The 24,288-nt window shown below is 37.8% G+C and overlaps 2 protein-coding genes across 2 annotated transcripts; one reads left to right on the plus strand and one right to left on the minus strand.

Annotated features, from left to right (window-relative positions):
- The first annotated feature begins 462 nt into the window (after window positions 1-462).
- Window positions 463-2,757, plus strand: LOC143631281 (laccase-4-like). Its single transcript, XM_077100092.1, has 6 exons — window positions 463-618; window positions 705-856; window positions 964-1,208; window positions 1,292-1,420; window positions 1,529-2,449; window positions 2,527-2,757. The coding sequence occupies exons 1-6, from the start codon at window positions 517-519 to the stop codon at window positions 2,655-2,657; spliced, it is 1,680 nt and encodes a 559-aa protein (XP_076956207.1). The 5' UTR covers window positions 463-516; the 3' UTR covers window positions 2,658-2,757.
- A 1,383-nt stretch (window positions 2,758-4,140) lies between these two features.
- On the minus strand, window positions 4,141-13,217 carry LOC143631282 (ATP-dependent zinc metalloprotease FTSH 9, chloroplastic-like). Its single transcript, XM_077100093.1, has 13 exons — window positions 12,311-13,217; window positions 7,588-7,653; window positions 7,363-7,497; window positions 7,209-7,274; window positions 6,923-7,108; window positions 6,741-6,827; window positions 6,521-6,634; window positions 6,311-6,435; window positions 6,122-6,230; window positions 5,909-6,034; window positions 5,511-5,831; window positions 5,080-5,203; window positions 4,141-4,410 (listed from the first exon to the last, which is right to left on the minus strand). The coding sequence occupies exons 1-13, from the start codon at window positions 13,157-13,159 to the stop codon at window positions 4,268-4,270; spliced, it is 2,451 nt and encodes an 816-aa protein (XP_076956208.1). The 5' UTR covers window positions 13,160-13,217; the 3' UTR covers window positions 4,141-4,267.
- Window positions 13,218-24,288: the final 11,071 nt, after the last annotated feature.

Here is a 24,288-nt window from a genome sequence, read left to right on the forward strand (position 1 = left end):
CAAAAGTAAGATGATGGATTCAAATCTATGCAAGTGCAAGATTTAAAGAACTTTAAAAGGTAAAAAAATTTGCTGATAAAACAAACTAAAAAATTAAATGACTGTTGTGACTAGTTCCGCCATGATTATCTCACAATACATGTGCATTTATTTTATATAGAAGGATATAAAAAAACAAAAAAAAAAATTAATTACAAGCAACAGATAAAATATTGTGGCGTTCGAATATTAAAACTTAGTTGGAAGTTGATGCATGACGACTTTCGGAGTTTGTGTAGTTCCTAAGGAAGATATTAGCTACAAGTCTTAAACTAATCCAAATTATATATTTATATATTGTCAAGCAAAAGTAAATTATACCATTTTTATTATTGGTCTACCATCTCTCCTAATTATCCACCTACCAGGTTAAAATGACATTTGAGCAGTTGTCCTTAATCTTTCCTTTATAAGGTTTGTGTTCCATTTGTCACAACACCAAAGAAAAAAAACATTGAGCACTTGCTTTTAACAAAAATGGCAGCCTCATGGTTAAGACTTGTGGCGGTAATAGCGGTGTTGGTGGCTTGTGCTTTCCCGACAACAGTCGAGTGTCGTATTCGTAACTACAAACTTAATGTATGTGCTCCTTAATTATAGAGATTAGTTTATCTAGTTCAACATATACACATGATATATTTAACATGTTTTGATAATGCATGCAGGTGGTAATGACGAATACCACGCGACTATGTGCAAGTAAGCCAACAGTAACGGTTAATGGTCGTTTCCCGGGGCCCACAATAGTTGCTAGGGAGGATGACATTGTGACAATCAAAGTGGTCAACCACGTTAAATATAACGTTAGCATTCACTGGTTAGTATTCATACTAGTCATCTTTATTTTAGAGACAAAAATATAACAAAACTAATGAGTTTTTTTTAAGTTTAATAACATTTGGTCTATGTGTATTTAATCGACAGGCATGGAGTACGACAACTAAGAACCGGATGGGCAGATGGTCCTGCATACATTACACAATGCCCGATTCAGCCAGGAGGCACATACGTATACAATTTCACATTAACAGGTCAAAGAGGTACGCTTTGGTGGCACGCACACGTCTTATGGTTAAGAGCCACGGTTCATGGCGCCCTTGTCATCTTGCCAAAGCGTGGAGTTCCATACCCGTTCCCAAAGCCTAGTAAAGAAGTTGTGGTTGTCCTAGGTAATGTTTACCTTTCGTTTCGTCCCCCTTGTGTAACGACTTTTATAAATACTACGTCTCTCTCTGACAATGCAAAAATACAGGAGAATGGTGGAAATCAGACACCGAAGCCGTAATAAACCAAGCGCAAAAATTAGGACGAGCCCCTAACGTTTCAGATGCTCACACCATCAACGGGAATCCTGGGCCTATTGCGGGTTGCTTAGCAAACGGTTAATATTTACACCCCTTTGCTTATATTATTTCTTTCATTGCATGAGTACTACATTATAAGTTGACATATATAATGTGTGACAAAAACTTAAAAATTTATAAAACAGGAGGCTTCAAGTTACATGTGGATCAAGGCAAGACATACATGTTAAGAATAGTCAATGCTGCACTCAATGAAGAGCTTTTCTTCAGGATTGCAAACCACAACCTTACAGTCGTGGAAGTCGACGCGGTTTATGTCAAACCATTCACAACCAACACCATACTTATCGCACCGGGCCAGACCACAAACGCCATTCTGACCACCACTCAAAAAGCCGGGAAGTACCTAATGGCAGTCGCTCCATTCATGGATGCGCCGATCGCTGTTGACAATTTTACTGCCACTGCCTCTCTACATTACTCGGGTACTCTCACCTCCACTGCTGTTAAACTCGTTGCCCCACCGCCTCAAAACTCAACTCCCGTGGCCAACACATTCATAAACTCTCTTAGAAGCTTGAACTCCGCAACTTACCCGGCTAAAGTCCCGTTGACCGTTGACCGGTCATTGTTTTTCACAATTGGACTTGGGATCAATCCATGCAAAACATGTCTTAATGGTAGCAGAGTGGTGGCAGATATTAATAATGTCACATTTGTCATGCCAACAACGGCTCTTTTACAAGCACATTACTTTAACATAAGCGGAGTTTTTACTGACGATTTTCCTGGGAAACCATTGACGCCTTATAATTATACCGGCACACAACCAACGAATTTTGCCACAGACACGGGTACAAAGCTATATCGACTTCCTTACAATTCCACGGTGCAATTAGTTTTGCAAGACACTGGGATGATCGCGCCTGAAAGTCACCCGATTCATTTACACGGGTTCAACTTTTTCGTCGTGGGAAGGGGTATTGGGAACTTTGACCCAAATAAAGATCCAAAAAGCTTTAATCTTGTTGACCCTGTTGAGAGAAACACTGTTGGTGTCCCGACTGGTGGTTGGACTGCTATAAGATTCCGGGCTGATAATCCAGGTATAAAATCTTCATCTTTTTGTGTTTATGTGAACGTGAATTTTATGTAAAACTCATTATTACTTTGAATTTATTAGGTGTATGGTTTATGCATTGTCATCTCGAAGTGCACACGACATGGGGACTCAAAATGGCTTTTGTTGTGGACAACGGAAATGGGCCGAATGAATCAGTTATCCCACCGCCGAGTGATCTCCCCAAGTGTTGAGCCCGTGTTATAACGAGTTTAGAGCTCAATGTTCTTTTGGGTGGCCCAGTTTAATGGGCTGCTGAGAGTGGAATAAATCCAGCCCAATGCATTGTTTTCTTTTTCCTTTTCTTGGTTTCTGATATTACTGTATATGGGTTTGCTATTGATTTGTTTTGATTATAATTATTTATAAATAAGAAAGTAAAGCTCATGAGGGTCTTTGAATTACTAATCCAAATACATACTTTCCTCAATAAGTTCTCCATTTTTGTTACTTTATAATTTTATACACGATTTCTAACTAATTAAGTTTATGGTTGATATTATAACTCTCCAACTAAAAGTTGTTTAAAAAAGATAAAAAGAATTCATATCATCAGCCCAAACTAAAACAAGTGGCCGGTTTGAGACTCAAAACGGTTTGATTTAACGGTTTGACAGCTCTAACAGTTCATATCAGCTTCAATTTTGGAACCAATCATGTAAACCTAACATGTCGCTTAGCATATGTTCTTTATATATATGTTTCCCTCTTCTTTAAAAAGATACAAAATCGGCTCAAACTATAAAACTGTCAAACCGACTGTCCTCCAGGCTCACTTAAGCTGGCCGTCACATTTTCTGTTTCCTAAAACTGTAGTAAGTGATTCGGCCAGGAATTTTCGTCATAACGGCTGAACCAGATTGTTGCCGTTCTAAAAACTATCAAAGGATACTTTGTTGAATTTCTACCAATGGCTGATTTTTCACCAAATCCTATTCCGATCTTTTACTTATCACATTCTTCTTTATTTTTGGATTTGTGCCTTGCAATATGATGCAACATAAAAATTGTTGCAATGCTCAACAAATTGTTATATAGTGCTTTAAAGTAGTCCTCCTGTACAAAACAATTGTTAGCCTAGCCATGAGGTTAAGACTTAAGAGTAAGTATTGATGTGCGTTGAATGTTAAGATAACATAATGTTTTGAAAGTTAGTTAAGATAACATGATGTTTTGAATCCAGGCAGATGCTTAGTTTTGATCGACTCATCCACGATGCCTGTGCAAGAGGCAGTAACTTTAGCGGATATATCATGCAGGCCTTGAAATATGTATTATAACAAGTACAAGTTTCATATGTTGTCTACTTTACAGCAGTTGGTGTGAAGATGTTTTTATTGTATTTTTGGACCCTCTTGGGTGTAGAATTAGCTATTGTCAATACCCAACCTGTCCTCATCACTATAACGTCAAAATAAGTTTCACGCTTAAACCAATATGAAGGTATTTAGAATGTTTTTTTCCCAATTAATTTAGGAAATATATTATTAATATGGCGGGCTACAGCTACAATTAATTATGTACAAAGCAGAATTATTTTGTTAACATATATCAAGAACTTTGCTCAACTAAAAGTTATTAATTTTACTGTTAAAAAGTCACAGAAAATTACCTGTGTCGCATACGTACACGACAGCCTTATCATCATCCCAAACTAATTGGGATCGGCTAAAAATCGACACAAAGAAAATATAAAATTCCAAGAATCTGCAACAGAAGAACAAGAGGTGGCTGTATATGAGTTATAAACCTAATTACCTGATTCTTTGAATATACAAAAGTTGCAGATGGATGAATGAGGGTGTTACAGTAGCTGCTTTACTTCAGGTGTTGCAGAGCGTAGAGGGAAAAACCTCTCTGTGCCTTTAATAAAATCGGCAAGTTCTTCGGGCGCAACCACCAACTTCAACCATTCTTGCAACTCTTCCCCTTCAACTTTCTCTTTTTCTACAAAATATAATAAAAAAATAGCTTCAAAATAAATAGTTTAAACACATCAAAGTTACCCCAAAAGCTATTCAAAAAATTTAAGACTTGTGGAGCCATATTACATACATTAAATTTCAAGCCGACTCAGCCCGACCCGTTACCCATTTGCCAGCACTAACAAGTACTAAGCAAGTAGAGTAAATACTAAGCTTGGCAAACCGGGCGGGTCATGTGACGGGTTAAATGGGTTCTGAGCAAAATGAGCTCGGGTCAAAACTGGCCCCTTAATAAAGTACAACTTGGTTTGGGTCAAAACAAGTTATGACCAAATGGACCCAGGTTGAAATAAGTCGTTTTAGAAAAAAAGTAACAAAATAAGTTCACCGCTATATCTTTTTAATGGCGGCTAACGGCAATGATGAAGATGGCAGTTGTTGCAACGCTAGTGGCAGAGACGAAAACAACAACGTTGGCGGTGCCAGCGGCGGCGCTGAAGGCGGCCATGGTGACGGTACTGGCAATGGTGGAGACAAACAATGGTCATCGGTGGTGCTAAACCATTTGGATCTCTTCCAAACTAACATTTTATAATTGAGCGAGTCCGTTTTGACCGGCTTTCTTGAGTCAACCCAAACAATCACATAAACAACTTTTTTCCCAAATCAATCAGAATAAAGGAAGCATTACCTTCAAGATAGGCACCAAGGCCCTCCAAAACAGTAGGATTAGCACGCATGACCGAAAGCGCCACGTCTAGTGCTGACTGAAGCATCAACTTAACTTCCCCTTGAACAATATCCACCAGATGACCCTACATTATATATCGTAAGCAAATAAGCAACCAAACTTACTTTTAAAATAATGTAATCTTAAGTTCACAGTATAGCTTTGCTATACTGTGACCCTACATTATATATCTTAAGTTCACATTATCGAACCGGGGGTCTCACCGGAAGCAGCCTCTCTATCCTTATGGGGTAGAGGTAAGGCTGTCTACATCTTACCCTCCTCAGACCCTACTATAGCTTTGCTATTGGTGGGATATACTGAGTACGATGATGATGATGATGATGATGATGATGAGTTCACAGTATGAAAATTTGGAAACAAAAAGAAACCTGGTCCTTTCCAAAACCAGACCCTCCAGAATCATCCATGCCACCATTTGAAAGTGTTGCTAACGAAATCGGCCCGATAGTCCGATTAAGACCATATTCAGCAATAGCTTTGTACGCCATGTCAGTGGCTCGACGTATGTCATCAAGCGCGCCTGTAGACACACGACCTGAGTAAATAATTTCTTCAGCAGCACGCCCTCCAAGAAGTGTAACCAAACGCCCCCGTAACTCATCCACAAAAAGCAAATATCTATCCTCGGTAGTTGGAGGAGTGTAAGTAAACCCTAATGCCCCTCCTGACCTAGGCAGTATGCTTAGTTTCTGATAAAAAGGAAAAAAAAAAGAATATCATCACCAGTAATCATGGTATATTATACTTTAGGCTCGAGATATCTTACCTCGACTCGTGGTTGACCCGCAAAAAGTTTGGAAACGGCAGTGCCTACAACCGCGTGTCCCGCTTCATGACGAGCAACCACCGCTTTCTCACTACCTTGCAACTTGGCTGTTTTCTTTTCAATCCCCTGTAATGTTACCCATTTGACCCGTTAAAGTCAAACCAAATCACCACATCGGATCAAAATAGTCAACATCGATGAACAGAGACTTACAGCAATTGAGCGTTCCACTGCTTGAATGAAGTCGATTTTCTCCACGACAACTTTATTTTGTCTTCCCGCCAACAAAGCGGCTTCGTTTACTAGATTTGCCAGGTCCGCTCTGTATGATGATATAATAAGTCTTTTTAAGTTTAGAAAAAAAAAACTGAAATGTGAATGTCGGCTTGTTTGATTAGTTACCCGGTGAAACCAGTGGTCATGGAAGCAATGCTAGCAAGATCCACATCATCTCCCAAAGGAAGCTCCTTTTTAGAAACATGAACATTCAAAATAGCTTGTCTTCCAACTCTATCAGGTGTTTCTACCTATAAATAAATTCCCAATTTTTATTATAAAAAACTTGAATTTGAAGATTATTGAATAAACATAAACTGTTAGAAAGGTAAATACCATTACTACACGATCAAATCTCCCTGGTCGACGAAGAGCTGGATCTAACACATCAGCATGGTTGGTTGCTCCAAGAACGATTACAGCTGAATTACTATCAAAACCATCCATTTCCTGCAAGATCGGTTTAAATTTTAAAGCACATGAAATTATAGTTATAGACTTACAAGAGTGAAAACCATTGAATGAAAAAGATGTGATTTTTTATTTAACATAATACCGTGAGCAGCTGATTTAAAGTTTGTTCTCGTTCATCATTGCTGACAATGCGGAACTTACCATCACGGCTCTTGGCTACAGCATCAATCTTGAAAGAAGAAAACAGATTAGATTAACAAAACCTATAAAACCAAGCATGGTATATTTGTGTATATTCACAAGACTAAATTTTATAATACCAACCTCGTCTATAAATATGATTGATGGTGCCTCCTTCTTTGCCCTTGTAAAGAGGTCCCGAACACGTGATGCACCCATGCCTACATAAAGTTCTACAAACTCACTTGCAGAACAACTAATGAACGGAACTTCAGCTTCACCAGCTACCGCCTTTGCCAATAATGTCTTACCCGTCCCAGGAAGACCAACCTGTAAAATACCCAAATCCATTTCACATATAAGTTATCGTTGAAGTACAATATAACAAAATCTTAACTTTATTCATGATCGATAAGAAATTTGAACTCACCAAAAGTACACCTCTAGGAGGGCGAGCACCAAGTCGTATGTATCGGTCGGGATTTCTGAGAAATTCCTGATTAAGTTGATTTGACATAAAACAGAATGGATAATTAGAAAGCCGTGTGAGTTGTGATGTGTAAAACTATGGACTATGAACTTACTACAATTTCTTCAAGTTCTTCTTTGGCCTCATCAACACCAGCAACATCAGAAAACGTGATGACTTCACCTTGTTCAGAAACTTTTGACCCACCAGAACCACCTGACTTGCGGTTTCTTAGCTGACCAGGAGTATTCTGATGAGAAAGCAAACATTCAACCACTAAAAAAAGAAGATATTTCGAACATGTTAAGCATGATGTGATTGGGTTAAAGCATTCTCGTACCTGAGAAAAGTTTACAGGGAAACGGTGCAGTAGCCCTGCTAATACAGCAACATAAAACAAAGCTATCTGTAAAATGAAAGTAAAACATTTAAGATTAGATACAAATCGAATCTGACCAAAAGATACATTAGGCACAAGCCATGAATGCAACCTAATGAAATATAGTTAATAATTGCAAAAGTGGTAATGCAAGGGATAGATGTTTGCCTGTGAAATGAGAGTATCAAAGTTGGAAAAAAAAGGCATTCAGAAAGATATACATAAAACCTTAGCCTAACAGCGTTCCTATAAGAGTCTGGTAAACTATTTGGAAGCTAAACCATTAGATTATCTGACATGGTATAAAAGAAAATATGATAAAATCACAAAGGGAACCTTGATTACAGTCTGGAAAAATCAATTAAAGATTTTAAGAATAAGAAATGTAGCATCTAGTGATAAAGTTTAAGAGCCATGCAATCCCCTAAGAGTAGGTTACTAAATATTAGTAAAAATTAACGTTATAACTTATAACTGAAGATAAACAAGGGTAAATATCGGTTAGCCGACTCATAGAATGATCCAAGGGACAACGATCTATCCCTGGTGTTCACTTATGGCCCTTATTGTATATACCTATACGGCTGATCAAAGGATAATTCATGAAACTTGAAACATGGTGGCAAATAGAACGTGTGGTGACTCTCTATAGTAACAATGTCTCTGATGTAAATAAAGCATGCATTAGAGGGCCTAAAACCCATATCTGTTAGGAACAAAGCGGCGCGCGGAAGCGAAACAGCACACACATGCACAACGATAAACACACATAAACGAAAATATAAACGACACAAGAATTTTACGTGGTTCGGTCCCAGTGGGGGACCTACGTCCACGGGCTGCAACCAGGTTATTTCATTAAGCTCAAGGCACACAAGATTACAATTACAACTAGGGTATTTATAGACTAAATCTAGGGTTCCTAACTTGTACTCCAAGTTAGGCCCAAACAAATAAGATGGGACCCATTAGGGCCGGCTAACCCTAATTAGGGCCGGCTGCCCTAATACCCTTTGTTCGAGTCTCCAACCCTAACAATCTCCCACTTGGAGGCTCGAGCAATCCTCAATCCACCATCCAAGCAAACCCTATACCTGTAACTCCAGTAATCTTAAAAACAGAAATCTTCCAAGCCTCCAGTTCCAAGAACAAGCTAAAACTTCACGGTCAGAAGTTCTCCAAGCCTCAAGCTCCCAAGAACAAGCTATGATTTCAAATAAAAGAAGTCCTCCAAGCCTCAGTTCCCATAAACAAGCTAAGACTTCAATCTAATCCTCCTAGTTGCAGCGGCCCGCTCCTCAATTACCTGAAGAGCCAGTTGAAGCTCCATTGAGCTCCAACCCAACAGTCATCAATGACCCAGCCATGGCAAAACCCGCCATTGACTCATCCTCAATCTCAACCGGCTCCCACTGATTCGAACTACCGGCTCCAGAGACTCCCAGAGAAAACACCACTCTCCAAAACCTGCAAGTACCCAGGAGAGATTTTCCCATTCGGAATTCCGGTATTCAAAACCCAACGGTGTTTTGAACTGTACCTAGAACACGGTTCGTGCTCCCACTGTTCCAAAACCCCTGACCTAGTTTAAACCTCCGAATGCACTCAGCTACATCCCGGTGGCTCCAGGATTCACACTTGCAAAATGAATCCACTTAGCTCTACCCGATGCAGCGAGCCAAGACTTTAATACTCGGAAGTTGGTTCCCTTCTTCCAGCGATACATAAACTTGTACCTTCCCAAAGTCTTCAATAAGATTCACCAATACTTCACTACAGTGGGTAACATGAAATGAAGTATACCAGAATCTCGAACCCAAGAGTCTCACTGCCTTCACTGAGTCCCAATGCATCAACCCAGACACATTCTCAGAAGCAGAATTCATTATCTTTTGACATTGACTCTAAAGAATGTCACGAACCTCCATGCAGCTCCACGAAGTCAACTATGCCCAGCTCCCACTGTCCCTGTTATCCCAACCCATTACCAAAACCAACATTCCATGAGATTATCCCCGATCGTACTTTTCCCGGTAAACGTGTTCACCCAGCACAAGATCCCGGATCCCCTCAAATGTCGAACTGCTGATCACCACCGAACAAGAAATAATTTCATAGTTCCAGACCAGCTAACCGGCAAACGGTTATAACTAACAGCAGTAGAGCTTTACCGAAAGCAAACGGTACCAAGGATTCCGCGATTGTACACCCGATCAGCTAATCCTAACCGAATAAACCTTTCAACCTGACTTCCCTTTTTTTTTCACTTATGTCGTCACCAGCACACCAGAATCAGAATACTTAAAACCCAAAGCATTCCAACCTGCTAGTTCCATTTTCACCTGTTTTATCCCACAGTACCACATCCAAGTTCCTTTGACAAAACCAACCAACCGAAATCCAAACCGGTCAAACCTTCGATCATACCCATCCCGTCTTCAGCTATAACAATAGCAATCAGGAAACAAATCGAAACAGTGAACACATCAATGGTACGAGCCAGAACTTGACGGATGTTCTCTACCGAACATTGTCAACTGACCGATTTGCTCCTACAATAAACTTCGCAGACAAATCTAAACCCAAATATTGATTTTCACGTAACTCGGTTCTCAAACAGTTGATAATAAACAGTCAACAGAAACTAACTAAATCTCTAACCTTTATTCGACGAATCCAAGAGTTTTATAACCAAACCCTAATCGGCGGCTTCAAAGAGATTAACCTGGTACTATAAACAAAACCATTTATACCCGCGATGTCATAACCCGAAACACCTGACCCGACCTTCACCTGCAAACCCGAGTGAGACCAGCAACTTCAAGAGATCCAAAACCGGAACTCTAATTGCAAATTCACTCCAAATCAGCCCCGAACAGCCCTGTTTTCTTTCCCTTTTTGCGCAACCTAGGGTTTCTCCTTTACGAATCGTTCTTCCGTGCAATACCGTGTGCAACAACGAGCCAAAGCTCTGATACCACTTGTTAGGAACAAAGCGGCGCGCGGAAGCGAAACAGCACACACATGCACAACGATAAACACACATAAACGAAAATATAAACGACACAAGAATTTTACGTGGTTCGGTCCCAGTGGGGGACCTACGTCCACGGGCTGCAACCAGGTTATTTCATTAAGCTCAAGGCACACAAGATTACAATTACAACTAGGGTATTTATAGACTAAATCTAGGGTTCCTAACTTGTACTCCAAGTTAGGCCCAAACAAATAAGATGGGACCCATTAGGGCCGGCTAACCCTAATTAGGGCCGGCTGCCCTAATACCCTTTGTTCGAGTCTCCAACCCTAACAATATCATGCCCCTTAAAATGCCAGTCACAGCTAAATAAAGAAGTCCACGAAATCTAAGGATCAGACGGTTTCATAATGAGATATAAGTTGATACTCTGTGGGTGGCTCTATAGAGTATAGACACCTGTTTTAGATCAAATACACATATACATTAACATTGCACATCAATGCATCATTTTCAATAGAACTTGCACCCAAGGTAGGTGAACCTATCTCCAGATGCGAGAAAGGTTAAATAAGGCGCTTTGGAAACCTTGCCGTTTCTTCAGGTTTTAGCTTTTAACATTTGTTAGACCGTAAATTTTAACATTGAGTCCTGATCCCCTTTCTTCCATTCTTGGAAAATGAAACGGACTAGAGCACAAGAAGCTACAAGACCTAGCATTTGTTAAAAACAACAAAACCATTCAAAATCACCATGATAAAAATGTTGTCTGTGATCCTCTATCTTTGAATGGCATAATAGCAATGAATGGTTGCTGAGTCAAGAAAGATGAATGAAAAAGAGTTAATTTTCGATAATGACAGCTCGGCATGGCTTGACATAGCAAATGCAAGTGGGACTGGAGAAGTTAGGAGCACTAGGCAACAAACAAAGACAATGTTTTCCAAACCTTCAACTTCACTGACTTTAGAAGATGAAGGGATGATTAGCATGGAGAAGACACAGTAGAGAAACTTGAAGCATGCCACTCAAATGAATTTTAAAACGAAAGCTTAGAGAATTTTGGTGATCCTAGTGATGATGAGCAATGACAATGATGTTGTTATCTTCCGTAACTGTATTAACTAGATGATTCTAATTGCCAGCTTTGTTAGGTTTTCTATTACATCTGGACTGGTATTAACTTCTTCGTTTTCTTTGCCTATTTTATCCACGCATTCCATAATTGCGCTTTTTGTCTCAGTGTGACCTTTTACGCCTTGTGCCTAGATGACGAACTAGCCTTTTGTGCGGACTGCACCTTGCAACTTTAACAATGCATAAGTAACATACAACTGGAAACTTTAAGCATGCAACGACGTATTGTTTTATTCCTTTCCAAGGTTCTTTTTGCTTACCATCGACATAACTGCACACAAGGCTTCATCAAAAGTTTTCACATACAGAATCCAGTGTGAAATTTAGTAATTCACACCAGAGAATTGTCACAATATTAATACGGCAATACATACATACAATTGCAACACACATGCATTAATTTCTTTAATGTGGCATTAATTTCTTTTCACACATAAATAACCAAACACACGCGTAAAAACAACTGCAAGCAGAGCATATTATCAAGAAATATAAACAGGTAACTTTAAAACACCTTCCCATTAACATATTATCTTTATCTACGTAAACCAACTCGACAGAAGAACTTACCAACGCAGAGTTCAAGAACCCGCCAGACCGCTTATCCGGAGACCCAAACTCCACATCATTCTCCAGCATCTTCTCATACGGAGTCTTAATATCATTAGGCCGCGTCGTCGTGTACACAATCCTCTTCGTAGGCACCACAGTCCTTAACAACTCCGAATCCTGCATCTTACTAACACTCCCACTACCTTCACTATCCACCGCACCCGATTCCTGCTTCAACTTAAACATGATATGCACACCATCCACCTCCACCTTCTGCACCTGATTACTACCAACCTTACTCAAAAACTCACTATACGGCACACTAACAAACGTGGTCGGCACCCTCGGTTCCGACCCCGGCAACGGGATACCCGGCCTGAGCAACCGCATAACAAACATAACAATCCCTAACTGCAACAGCAACACACCGATCTCCTGCGCCTGAATTATCGGTTGCCACCGCCACTTGCCGTCGCCGCCTTTCCAGCCGCCCTTCCCCTTCTTCCCACCTTTCTCAGTCTTCTTATCACTGTCATTCTCACTCTTCTTCTTACCTGATGACTCAGTATCATGCTCACATGAACTATTATTTACACGCAATTTATAATCATAATTATTCACTCTATTATGATTCATCTTCAGAAACCCTAACCCTAACCCTAACCCACCGCCAAATGAATTTAACAGTAAGGGAACCCTAGAGTCTGTGTAGGGAGGAATCGATAAGGATGATTTGGTAAGGAATTGATTGGGTTTATCATGAAGAATAACTCTGGTATTGCGGAAACGAGTATGCGAGTGAATTGGATGGTGAATGGAATAAATTTGACCGTGGATAATAGGTCGTAGCGTTTCAACAGCTGCCATATTATGATGGACTTGGATGAGATTATTATTATTATTATAAGGTTGAAATCAACAAAACTGGGCATATGAATTGAGGGAGGTGCTAATAATAATAACGATATAGGGTTAATATGAATGAAGAAGGTGTATTGTATTGTATGGGTATGGGTATGGGTATGGGAATGGATCAGGATTACAATATTGAGGATTGAGGTTGATGAAGAAGATTAAAGACTTGTGGACCATGGATTACGGGTATTTGTATTTCTACCTTGTTATTTATTCACGTTTTTTATTTACTATTTTTATAAAACTTACAAAAATGATAACGGAAATATATACGTATTTTATATTTATAGACGTCTTATACGGGTTCAACCAGGGGTGTCAATTTCTGACACACCAGAAACTCGACACGAAAAAATATAAGTTTTGGGTCGCCTGACACGACCCATTTTCTTAACAGGTCAACTCGAACCCGACACGTTTAAAAAACATGTCAACCTGAACCCGACCCGTTAAAAAGTAGGTTGACATGTTAACCTGTCTAACAATTTTAAAAAATTAATATTTTTATTTTAGAGAGAAGATGTTTTAAATTTTAAATTTACATACTTAGTTTGTTAATTTTTTTATATATCAATTAACTTTTAAAAGTAAACTACTTTCTTTTTACAATATACACTATTTTTATCAATTTTTTACTTTTAATAATTTCATTTTATTAGTTCTGACTGTGTATTTTCTGGTTATTTCATTTGTTCGTTTTTTTCTTGAGATAAGTATGTGAACATAAGTTTGTTAATTGAGAATAAGAGATAAATACACCAAAACAATTAGATTTATCATAAATTATTAACAATGAATAAGAGTAATTAATTATTTAATTTATTCATAAGTTAATAGATATTACCTATATTCGTATATGAATGTAAAGTGGGTTGACCTGAAACACAACCCAAACACGTCACGACCCGACTTGCATATGAATATGGGTTAGGTTAGGGTTGAAGAATCTCAACATGCTAACCCGCTAACTTAAAACCCATCAACCTGTTGACCCGCCAACCTGACACGATTAACACTCCTAGTTCAACGGTGTGTTGTATTCTTATTGTTGTTATATGTTAATGTGTGTTTAATTGTTTATTGTCTTTTGATTCTTTTCTGTTAATTTATTCTAGAGATTCTCCATGTTTGTTTGTCAGCTTTTTTAAAAATGTATATCTTTATTTTTTGTTTTATTCTATTTATTGTAATTATAAGAGTTTGAGAAGATTAATTGACCAGTTGTAATGTTCTAAGCAAATCCTACATCTGATGCGAATAAAAGGGATTTTTGGTTCATAATAAACCATTAATGTGTTTTGAGCTTAGTTGGTTATGAACTATATGAAAACTGCACAGTTAAGCGTACTTAGCTTTGAGTAGTACTAGGATGAGTGACAACATGGGAAGTCTCTACCATGAAAACCAAAAACAAATCCGTGAGTTTTTGTATGAGCCGATCATCGGGGGCAAAACGTATAACGCCTCACCATGTTTAGAAGCCTCTCAATGGATTGTCCTACTAGATTGCCAAGGTCGTCATTTTGAGATCTGACTTCAACATTTGTCTATAATTTCGATGTTTCGAGGTTTTCATTTAAACAAACACATTAGTATTGATTTTAAGTTAATGCACTTTGAATGTAATGGGTAACTTTATCACATACTCTCCCCTAATTTGAAATAAGTTGAGTACGAGTGTATTTGACTATCCATTAATATGTAGGGCTTGCTTTTTTGTGAAACATGTAATATGTTGATTCTTACTATTTTATGATACATGTGTGATAGAAAGTCCTATTGTACATAATGAGTGAAACTAGTTATATAGGGCTTTGTAAAATCCAACCCAACTGAGTGGTTTGACATGCGGCTTTAAATGGTTATATTCCTGCTTAGTATTATTAAATTTTTAATGTTTATTAGTTTTCATCCAAGTTCGTCCCAAAATAAAGATTCTTTTTTAAAGTGATTGAATAAGACGAACTGCTACTTTGATTTTAAAATGTGAAGAAACACTAAGTGACCCCGGCGGATTATGGATAATCTTAGGGTTAAGTAGATGTTTCCCACGAGGGTTAGGTCCAGCAAAGATGGTTATTCTTCTGATGACCTGCAAAACAGACACCGTGAGCTCGTCACTGAGAAGGGGGGGGTTCCTCCTTGTGACCACCCTCCGGCGTGAGAATCAGACTAGATTGCTCTGAATATAAGTATATATTAAGAGAAATAGCTAGAGAAGGTAAGAATATCAAATGATATATGATAATGTAAGATGATGATACCGTTCCAAGGTGTTGGAGTATTTATAGCCGAAGGTAGGTTTTCAAGCAGGTACGGCCAACTGTATAATATTCCTTTTCCACCAACTACAGGCTACGCACGTGCCACGATGGGAGTTGGTGAGTAGGCAGCGGCTGATAGTGACATGGCCAGCTGTATAATATTCCTTTTTCACCAACCATGGGCTATGTACGTGCCACGATGGGAGTTGGTGGGTAGGCAGCGGCTGATAGTGACATTTTGTACTAGAGCGTGCTCCTCCTCGTACTGTTGTCGGTGAGCTGTCACCCTGTGATTGGTTCATGGGCTGCTTTGGTCAGATCTTGTCTATTTTGTCCATACCTTGGCAGGTATAGTACAAAAGATCTTCCAGAAGCGTACGGACTGGCTCATTTGGGCGGGAGTATTCCCGCCTTGCTCATTCCTTTTTCAGGTGACATTACTGAATTATTAAGAGTTAGTGCCTTGTGCGTGTAGCCTTACTATTAGTGCGGGTAGCCTTCCCTCATGGCTTGTATCCGCAGCTGCGGGAACAGGCGGGGTACTTTACCATTGGGAGGCTTTTCCTGCGGGAACAGCTGGCATACTATGCGTAAGGTCTTCATCTCTCTGAGCATGGTGGGTCCTGCGGATCCAGTTGGTCTTTGCGCAGACGTCCCTCTTACAGGTGAGTCTTGCGGGTCGAACTGGGTTCTGCTGGGACATACCTCTTCAAAATGTGACCTCGTGTTACAAAACAATATATATCATTGGAAACCAAAATTGCAATCAAAATCCATGTTTGTACAAATCAATTCACTCAAAATAACAACCTAATATTGAAGCACAACATGCCTCAACCCCATATAATTTTAGACAACTAGCCATGGTCTAACCAGGTATACCAACTGAATGACCAAAACTGTTTCAAACAGAAACTAAATGATATAAACTAGTACAACTGAGGTCTATAACTTTTTAAGTAATCAGGTCTGGTCCGATTTGATAATTTATCGGTCGGGTTCTGGACACCCATAGATCGCTTTAGAATCGATAAAAGCTAGGATTTTTGTATTATATTCTTGAGTGTGCTATCTGAATTTCTTTTTATTTAAAAATTGTTTTGAATTTGAGTTATAGAGTTGATTATGATTTTGAATTATAAAATTTATTCCCTAACAACTTTTTGAATAAATAATTGAAGTTTCATAATGAGTGTAGGCAGTAGGTGGGTAAGGTTACTCAAAATTAATAAATTTGTATTTAGCCTCCTGGTTTTTAATTTTGTCGGCATTTTTAATAAGATAAAAAGGATTTTGTGCTACAACATTGTGGACGACATCAAAGAAGTATCTTTCTTGCAGGTGAATCTTCGTTCTAAGTTTTTTGATTTAGATAGGAAATGCCGGAATGTGAGCAAATCAGCAAATTCTACACTTAAAGCCCACCATGCATGTGTTCCCTTTACTATCGGAAATTTACTATTATAATAAAAGACTACTTACTTGTATCACTTGTCACTCCCTTAATCATTCTCATTTTTTTAGCCTTTTTTCAAAAACATAAATTCAAGAAACATTATTTTGGATCTGGTCAACTCATTTGCAATACTCCCTAAAAATTCGAATTCTTTGTTTATATGGAAACTACAATCACGATTTACTAGCTATTTAAATTTTTCATTATGTATTTTTTTCATAAGTAAATACCTTAGTTGTTTGTTTTTTCGTTATTCATATTTGTGTTGACTATATTTTGTTTAATGTGCAAAGTTTTAACATTTTCATTAAAATCATTTTATTTAATATTTTTAAAATCAAGAGAATTTTAGGTAAATATTAAAACCATTATTAGTTTTAGCGAAAACTTTGGAAACCTACAATTCTTGTTTTCTTGCTAAAACTCTAATCATACGAATAATTATTAGTTTTAAATCTTAAAATCAAGTATTAAATTACATCTTTTTCCTTATTAATACATATAATACATATATAAGTGTGACAACAATCATGGTTTACTATGTGTTTAATATTTCAACAACTTTTCAAATGAAATTATCTAATCACACGGGGTGTATCAAATTATAGATATTCATTATTTAACACTTTTAACTAATATAAATGTGAGTGATTTGATTTTTCAGTTTTTCCAAAATATAAATCAATAGATTATTTTAGGTAGATTTTTTTAAGAAATAAATCAAGGATATGATCAAGCTATATAACGGTTTTTTTTATTTAATCTGGTCAGCTCATTTACCATGATTGTTTCCTATAAATATGAATTCTTTCATTATTTTGAAAACTAAAATCATGATTTTTTAATTGTTTAAATAATTATAGAGATAGAGATATATCAATTTAATTAAATATTGCAACTTCTTCTTAAAATAATCACTAATCACACGGGATTAGTATTCATAGTTTAAAACATTCTTTATCTAATATTTTCAAGTACTATATATAAGAACATCCTGTGGTATTTTGCTAACTCATACAGTAATAATCGTTTTCACAACTATGGCAAACAGGTTAGTATATCTTTTCATATTTATGCCAATTGCATTCCTTGTGTAATACTTTCAACTATTTCATATATTTCTTGATTATATGACTTTTAATTGTAATAAATTAAAAAAAACTTGAAATATTTCAATACAGATCGGTTGGTGACAGCAAATTTATCACGCTTATTCAACTTCCGATTCAATTAGTATAATACTTTGTATTAAAAGTCTGTTAATATAATATTATTAAAAGTATCAAATTCAATAAAAAAAATAACCAACATATATCTTTTTACTTGAAAGAACCCGTGTTCTTACATGGACGGCAGTGGCGGACATACATTAAGTTGAGTCGTAGCCTTCGCTACGGCTCAACTTTTTACCGGTAGTGTAAAAAAAATTAACCGATTTTCGTGTTTCGTTACTGCTGAAAAAAATAACGTTACCGCTAAGATTTTAAGCCCAACCAATCTATGTTTTAAACCCAATCAAAAGCCAAAACCCAAACAAAAAAACTCATACCGGTGTTAAAGAATTTTATGAATCTCTTGGCATGGTTGTTAATACGGTTGGTGCTTCTTGCAAAAGAAAAGATATGATGTTGAAGTTAAAAAGAGAGGGTGAAAAATGAAATTCTTCTTGGTGAGATTAAAACAAGAAAATGATTAAATCAAGAGGTTTCCCTTGCACGAGCGGGATACACGCGATAGGGTTCTCATCATAGAACAAACACAAGTTTGTTAAAATTATTCCTGGAAGTTATTGAGGTACTTCAATTTATTAAATTAGATGGAGATAGTGTGCAACAAAAATACAATGCGAAAGATATTCTATCATATTTTAAGACTCTTGAATTTATGTTTTATATACACTTGTTGGACGATGTTGGCAAAAGTTACATCTTTTTTGTGAAAAAAACAAGATTAAGATGTTAGATATGGAGGAAAGTTATGGTAATCAAAGAAACTGGAAGTATGTCATTAATAATCGACATCATTTTGAGGTTGAAGTTTTTAACACGGTCTTGGATATGCAAATTCAAGAACTTAGAAATAGATTTAGTGAGGTCTCAACTAGTTTGTTAGAAAATATGTCGGGTTTAAATCCTTGTGATTCGTTTTTCAAGTTTGACATATCTAAGATAGTGGATTTTTCAGAGATGTATCCGAATGATTTTACTAAAGAATAAAGAGTGTGTATTCCGGGTGATCTTACGACCTTTTATTACACTTTAAAGCAAGATGCTAAATTTGCAAAACTGGGTGGAATGAGTGATCTTGCTCTTGTAATGGTGGAAACCGGAAAACACACAACTTTTCTTTTGTTTATCGAATATTGAAGCTAGCATTGGTTTTACCGGTTGGAACTGCAACCGTTGAAAGATGTTTCTCTAAAATGAAGCTTATTAAGACGAATTTGCGCAATCGAATGGATAATGAGTATTTGAACAATGCTTTAGTTTGTGCGGTTGAAAGAGAAACGTTTGATAAAGTAAATAAAGAAGATGTAATGGCTCGGTTTCAAGCTATCAAAAACCGAAGAGGAGATATTTACAGCCCAAGATAGATCCGCCACTATTGGTTCGTTAAACCGGTTAGTTTAAATTTATTTGTTGTCGTGTAGTTTATATTTGTTTCATTAACATTGTATTAAATATGGGGGGGGGGGGGGGAATTTTGAGCGCTACGGCTCGGTTTTGAGCGCTATCATCTTCGTTCATGTCCAAGATGACAAAGTCCACCGGGAAGATGAACTTGTCGACACGAACAAGCATGTTCTCGACCACACCTCGGGGGTATTTCACAGAATGATCAGCAAGCTGGATACTCATACGGGTAGGCCTCAGCTCGCCTAGACCCAATTTGCGATACAGAATATGGCATGAGATTAATACTGGCACCAAGATCTGACAGTGCATGAACAGCCGTATTATCACTCAAGATGCAGGGAATCGTGAAACTCCCAGGATCAGACATCTTTTCTGGTAACTTTCTCTGCAAGACTACAGACCAACCAGCACTCAGAGGAATGGAAGAGACTTCGGCTAACTTCTCTTTATTCGAAAGAATATCCTTAAGGAACTTTGCATATTTGGGCATTTGCGTGAGTGCCTCAAGGAATGGAATGTTAAGATGAAGCTGCTTCAGAAGATCAAGAAATTTGGAGTTTTGCTCCTCGTCTCTGTCCCTACGGACTCTTCCGGGATATGGGAGTCTAGGTTTGTAGACTCTCGGTGGTGTGTTGGGTAATGGCTGGTTCTCGGCATGTGCTGTACTTCCTGGGCTATGCCTCTGATGCACCTTGGCCGATGGAGACTCCAACTGAATCTCCTCGTCTACCTGCTCATCTACATCTACCGCAGGCTCGTAAACGACTCCTCTCGTCGCCTCCTGAATCACGGGCTCGCTACGTGCCCCTGCACCACTCCTCGTCGTCACAGCCTTCGCGAACGCCTTCGGATTTTGTTCTGTGTTACTTGGAAGTGTACCTGGCGACCTTTCATTCAGACTACTTGCTATCTCTCCCATCTGACGCTCAAAATTTTGAATTGATGCTCCTTGATTTCTCATGAATGACTCATGCTCCCGCAATTTCTCTTGAGTCTCTTTGTGACGGGAGTCCTCTCGAGTCATAAGCTGCGACAGCATCTGTGCTGCTGTGCCATCATCTCCTCTAACGTGGGCTTATTCTCCCCACTACTCGTTCCCTCACTGGAATCCTGGAATAGGCTCTGACGTTGCTGGAAGCTGGACTGATTTCCGTTCCTCCAGTTGGAATTTTGGTTACCTCTCCACCCCGAATTATAAGAATTGAAAGAGTTTTGATTTCGGTTTGGATTATTGACAAAGTCGACTGCCTCATCCTGGAAACCTGCGGGGCACTGAACGGTATCATGCCCCCTACAGATCTCGCATAACTTACTTTTCACCTGCAGGTTCTTCACGATCTTTGCCAGCGCCTCAACCTGTGCCGCAAGTGCGGTGCTCGTGTCGACCGAATGTATGCCGCGTGATAAGGAGTCGACGGTTTTGGTGCTCTTAGCGGGTGGTCGTTGGTATCCACTCATGGCTAACCCGTTAAACAAATCAATGCACTCATCCGTATCCTTTATCGTCAACAAGTTACCCCCCGCAGCCGTGTCGAGCATGCTTTGAGTCGCGTACGTCACTCCGTTATAGAACTTCTCAACAACCGCCCAGTCTTGTAGGCCGTGGTTCGGACATAAAGCAAGTAGATTTTTGAACCTCTCCCACGCCTCTTAGAAGCTCTCGGTTTTATCCATCTGGAAATAATGAATCTGGTTATGCAAACGAGCGGCCTTAGCCGGAGGATCGTATTTTTCAAGAAACTGGGTCTGCATGGTAGCCCAAGTAGCAATGGATCCCTGTGGGAGGGACTCAAGTCACAGACTCGCATGATCAATGAGCGAGAACGGAAAGATGCGGAGTTTGATGGCGTCTTCGGATACGTCGGCAAGATGAAACGTGTCACAAATTCGTGTAATGCGAGTGAGATGAGCATGTGGGTTCTCATGGAGCAACCCGTGAAATTGAGCAGAATGAGCAATCGTGTTCAGAATATTAGATGGAATCTGCCAAGTCGTGAGAACTCCGATAGCTGGTAGAGCAATGTTGGATCTCGCGCCAATATCGACCGGACGGGCCCGGTCTGTAACTGTCCTCCTCGGTGGTGGATTCGCGTCACCCATATGCCTATCCCAAATGACGGGTTCAAAAAAAGTAGGAGAAGAGAATGTATACCGACGGACGTAGATGAACTGGAAGCCGGTTTTGTACGACTTCTCTCACGAAGCTCTCTCTCTCTGGTTCAGAAAATCCTTCGGTTTCTGGTGGTCCTAGAGATCGAGTACGTCGCATACAACTATTAAAATAAACAAAGTAAACTAAAATTAGCTAAACTATTTTAAACTAACAAACAAATAAGAAAAACAAGTAGTAAACAAGGTAAGTCCTAACTCGAGTCGTTCTCAATACGCCTCTAACCATGTTCTTATTTGTAAAGTATTTGTGTAATGTTTCTTTTGTAATTTCTGTAATTTCAATGTAAGTTGTAATTGTATTAACAGTATATGATTATTTTGTCTTTGATTGTATATTTCTTAATGTTTAAACTTTAAAATGAGAAAATTATAATTTGCTTCCCTATGCTTTATGGGCGGGAGCACTTTATGGGCTCGAGTCCGATTTTGCGTGCCACTAAAGCACATGGAGTCAAATCATAATTTTCTATTTTAAAATTTTCATCAATTACCCGTGTAATACACGGGCCTCAAACTAGTTTAAAAATAAAAGGCGCAAAAAAATAACAAGCTTAATAATACACGTCACTAGTTAGTTGGAAGACTTTATCACCACACCATACTTAAATTTGATAGTATGGTTTTCATCTATTTATTATTACTAGGCAAAAACCCGCACGATGCTGCGGTAAGCGTCATTTTTTAACACCACTCGCTTTTGTTAGCTAATCGATCCTCTTTTAATATATTGTATAGATGACCAAGACACCCATTGGATGTTTCTGAGTAACACTACTTAATCGTTAACATCGCTTAATCACACCTATAGTGAAGATAACTATTAACATTATTTCAACTAAGAATTTAGAACCTAGATTCAACTTTTCAATCAGGACTATTGTTAAATAATTAAGGGGCAACTTCATAAAATAGTAACCAAGTTAAAAAAATGTTCCAATTAGGTCATTTAACTTTAAAAATTGTTCCAATTAAGTCACTCAATTTATATATTTTATTAAATTAAAGGTTTTAACATGTTTTTTTAGCGTTTTTCTTTTTTGTTTCACATAGGAAATCTTTTTATCTTTTTTTTTATGTTGACGCTGAGTGGCGACGTGAATTTTATTTTGTATTTATAAATATTATAAAATTAACGTTTTTTAATTTTTTTAATATAACTACATATATTGCAAATTCCGACCCCCACATCTTATCCTCCATTTCTTTCTTGACGCACAAAAAATCGGTGAGACACGATTTGAAGATTTAGTGGCCCAATTTGAGAAAAATATGCATGAATGACCTAATTGAAACACTTTTGAAAGTTGGTTACTATTCTATGAGATATTCTCAATAATTAAATGATTGATTATACATGCATACCAAATATACTAAACCTAGCAATGACAGCTAGTTATACCAAGCTGCGTAATAACAAAAATATAAAAAGTACTTAGGAATGTTTGCATATTCAAGAATAAATTAAAGTTGTGGATACATTACTATACATAAATAATACAAACAAAGTTCAATTGTATTGTGTTCCACATGTTCAACGTAAAACGAAACATTCAACAGCCTTATTATATTACAAATTTAAAAAAAAAATCTTAAAATAGACTTTGACACTCACATACACAACTTCCGGAACGTATTTGTTTACTTTCACTCTCAATATTAAAGGAACAACAATCGTCACACAAAAGCAAATGTTCATTTACCTGTCTATAGTCCGTACAAAAACCTTATTATCTGACTCGTATTAGTTGTTATCTAACCAAATTAATAAAAAAAAGATACACTCACCTATATGCGTTCATTATACTGCCTTGTTTTTAGAAACACGACATCAAATTAAGAGAGCATGCCAAGAGGAGAGTTCCGCCTTTAGCTATTGAAACACCTTTTAAATTATTTTTTGCCTAACTATAAACAAAGAAGTTAAAAAAGTAAGTATTGAAAAATAAACACACAAGCATAACACAAAAAACAAAACCTATACAAGTTTGAAATTTTCAAATGCTACATTTTCCCGCGTGTAAAAAATTATTCCCCTGCCAAGATGACAGCAAATACATTCACAGATAAGAATTTGTTTATTGTTACAATCCCGAACCAAATAACTGAATATTTTATGTGATTTTGTTCTTTCAGTTTTGGTTTAATCGGCTTAACCGATAACTCAGTTATGGATACAACAAAATTTGACCCGATTATAAACCGTCAGGAAATCAAATTTGATTGGTGCCAATGACTCAAATCTTGACAAATGATGTGTATATAATGATGCTCTCACAACTAAGCTTTAAAGTTGTAAACGAAAATCCTAACGAATCCACACACAATCAGAAAGTGTACCGATCGCTAATGGTATAGACCTAAGGAAATCCGAGTGTCGAACACAAGGACACGTGAAAACGTACTTAATACTTAACCCTAAATAAGACTCACATAAGAATAATATATTATTTAAATGCTTTTATATTATTAACTATTTAACGTAACTTAAATTAACTTAAAAGACTTAAATTAAGAAAACCAGACGAAACTGTGAGAATAAGATTTATCAATGGG

This window comes from Bidens hawaiensis, unplaced genomic scaffold (assembly GCF_021521415.1).
Source record: "Bidens hawaiensis isolate Kalapana, Puna unplaced genomic scaffold, B.hawaiensis_p1.1 tig00006055_1, whole genome shotgun sequence".
NCBI classification, from domain to species: Eukaryota; Viridiplantae; Streptophyta; class Magnoliopsida; order Asterales; family Asteraceae; genus Bidens; species Bidens hawaiensis.

Excerpts from the sequence above, each read along its gene's own strand:
- LOC143631281 (XM_077100092.1), top strand. The coding sequence starts at position 517 with ATGGCAGCCTCATGGTTAAGACTTGTGGCGGTAATAGCGGTGTTGGTG. Across the intron at positions 619-704 it reads TTCGTAACTACAAACTTAAT|GTGGTAATGACGAATACCAC; the intron begins GTATGTGCTCCT and ends TAATGCATGCAG. Across the intron at positions 857-963 it reads TATAACGTTAGCATTCACTG|GCATGGAGTACGACAACTAA; the intron begins GTTAGTATTCAT and ends TTTAATCGACAG.
- LOC143631282 (XM_077100093.1), bottom strand. The coding sequence starts at position 13,159 with ATGGCAGCTGTTGAAACGCTACGACCTATTATCCACGGTCAAATTTAT. Across the intron at positions 6,035-6,121 it reads CAGTGGAACGCTCAATTGCT|GGGATTGAAAAGAAAACAGC; the intron begins GTAAGTCTCTGT and ends GTAACATTACAG. Across the intron at positions 5,832-5,908 it reads CGGGTCAACCACGAGTCGAG|AAACTAAGCATACTGCCTAG; the intron begins GTAAGATATCTC and ends CCTTTTTATCAG.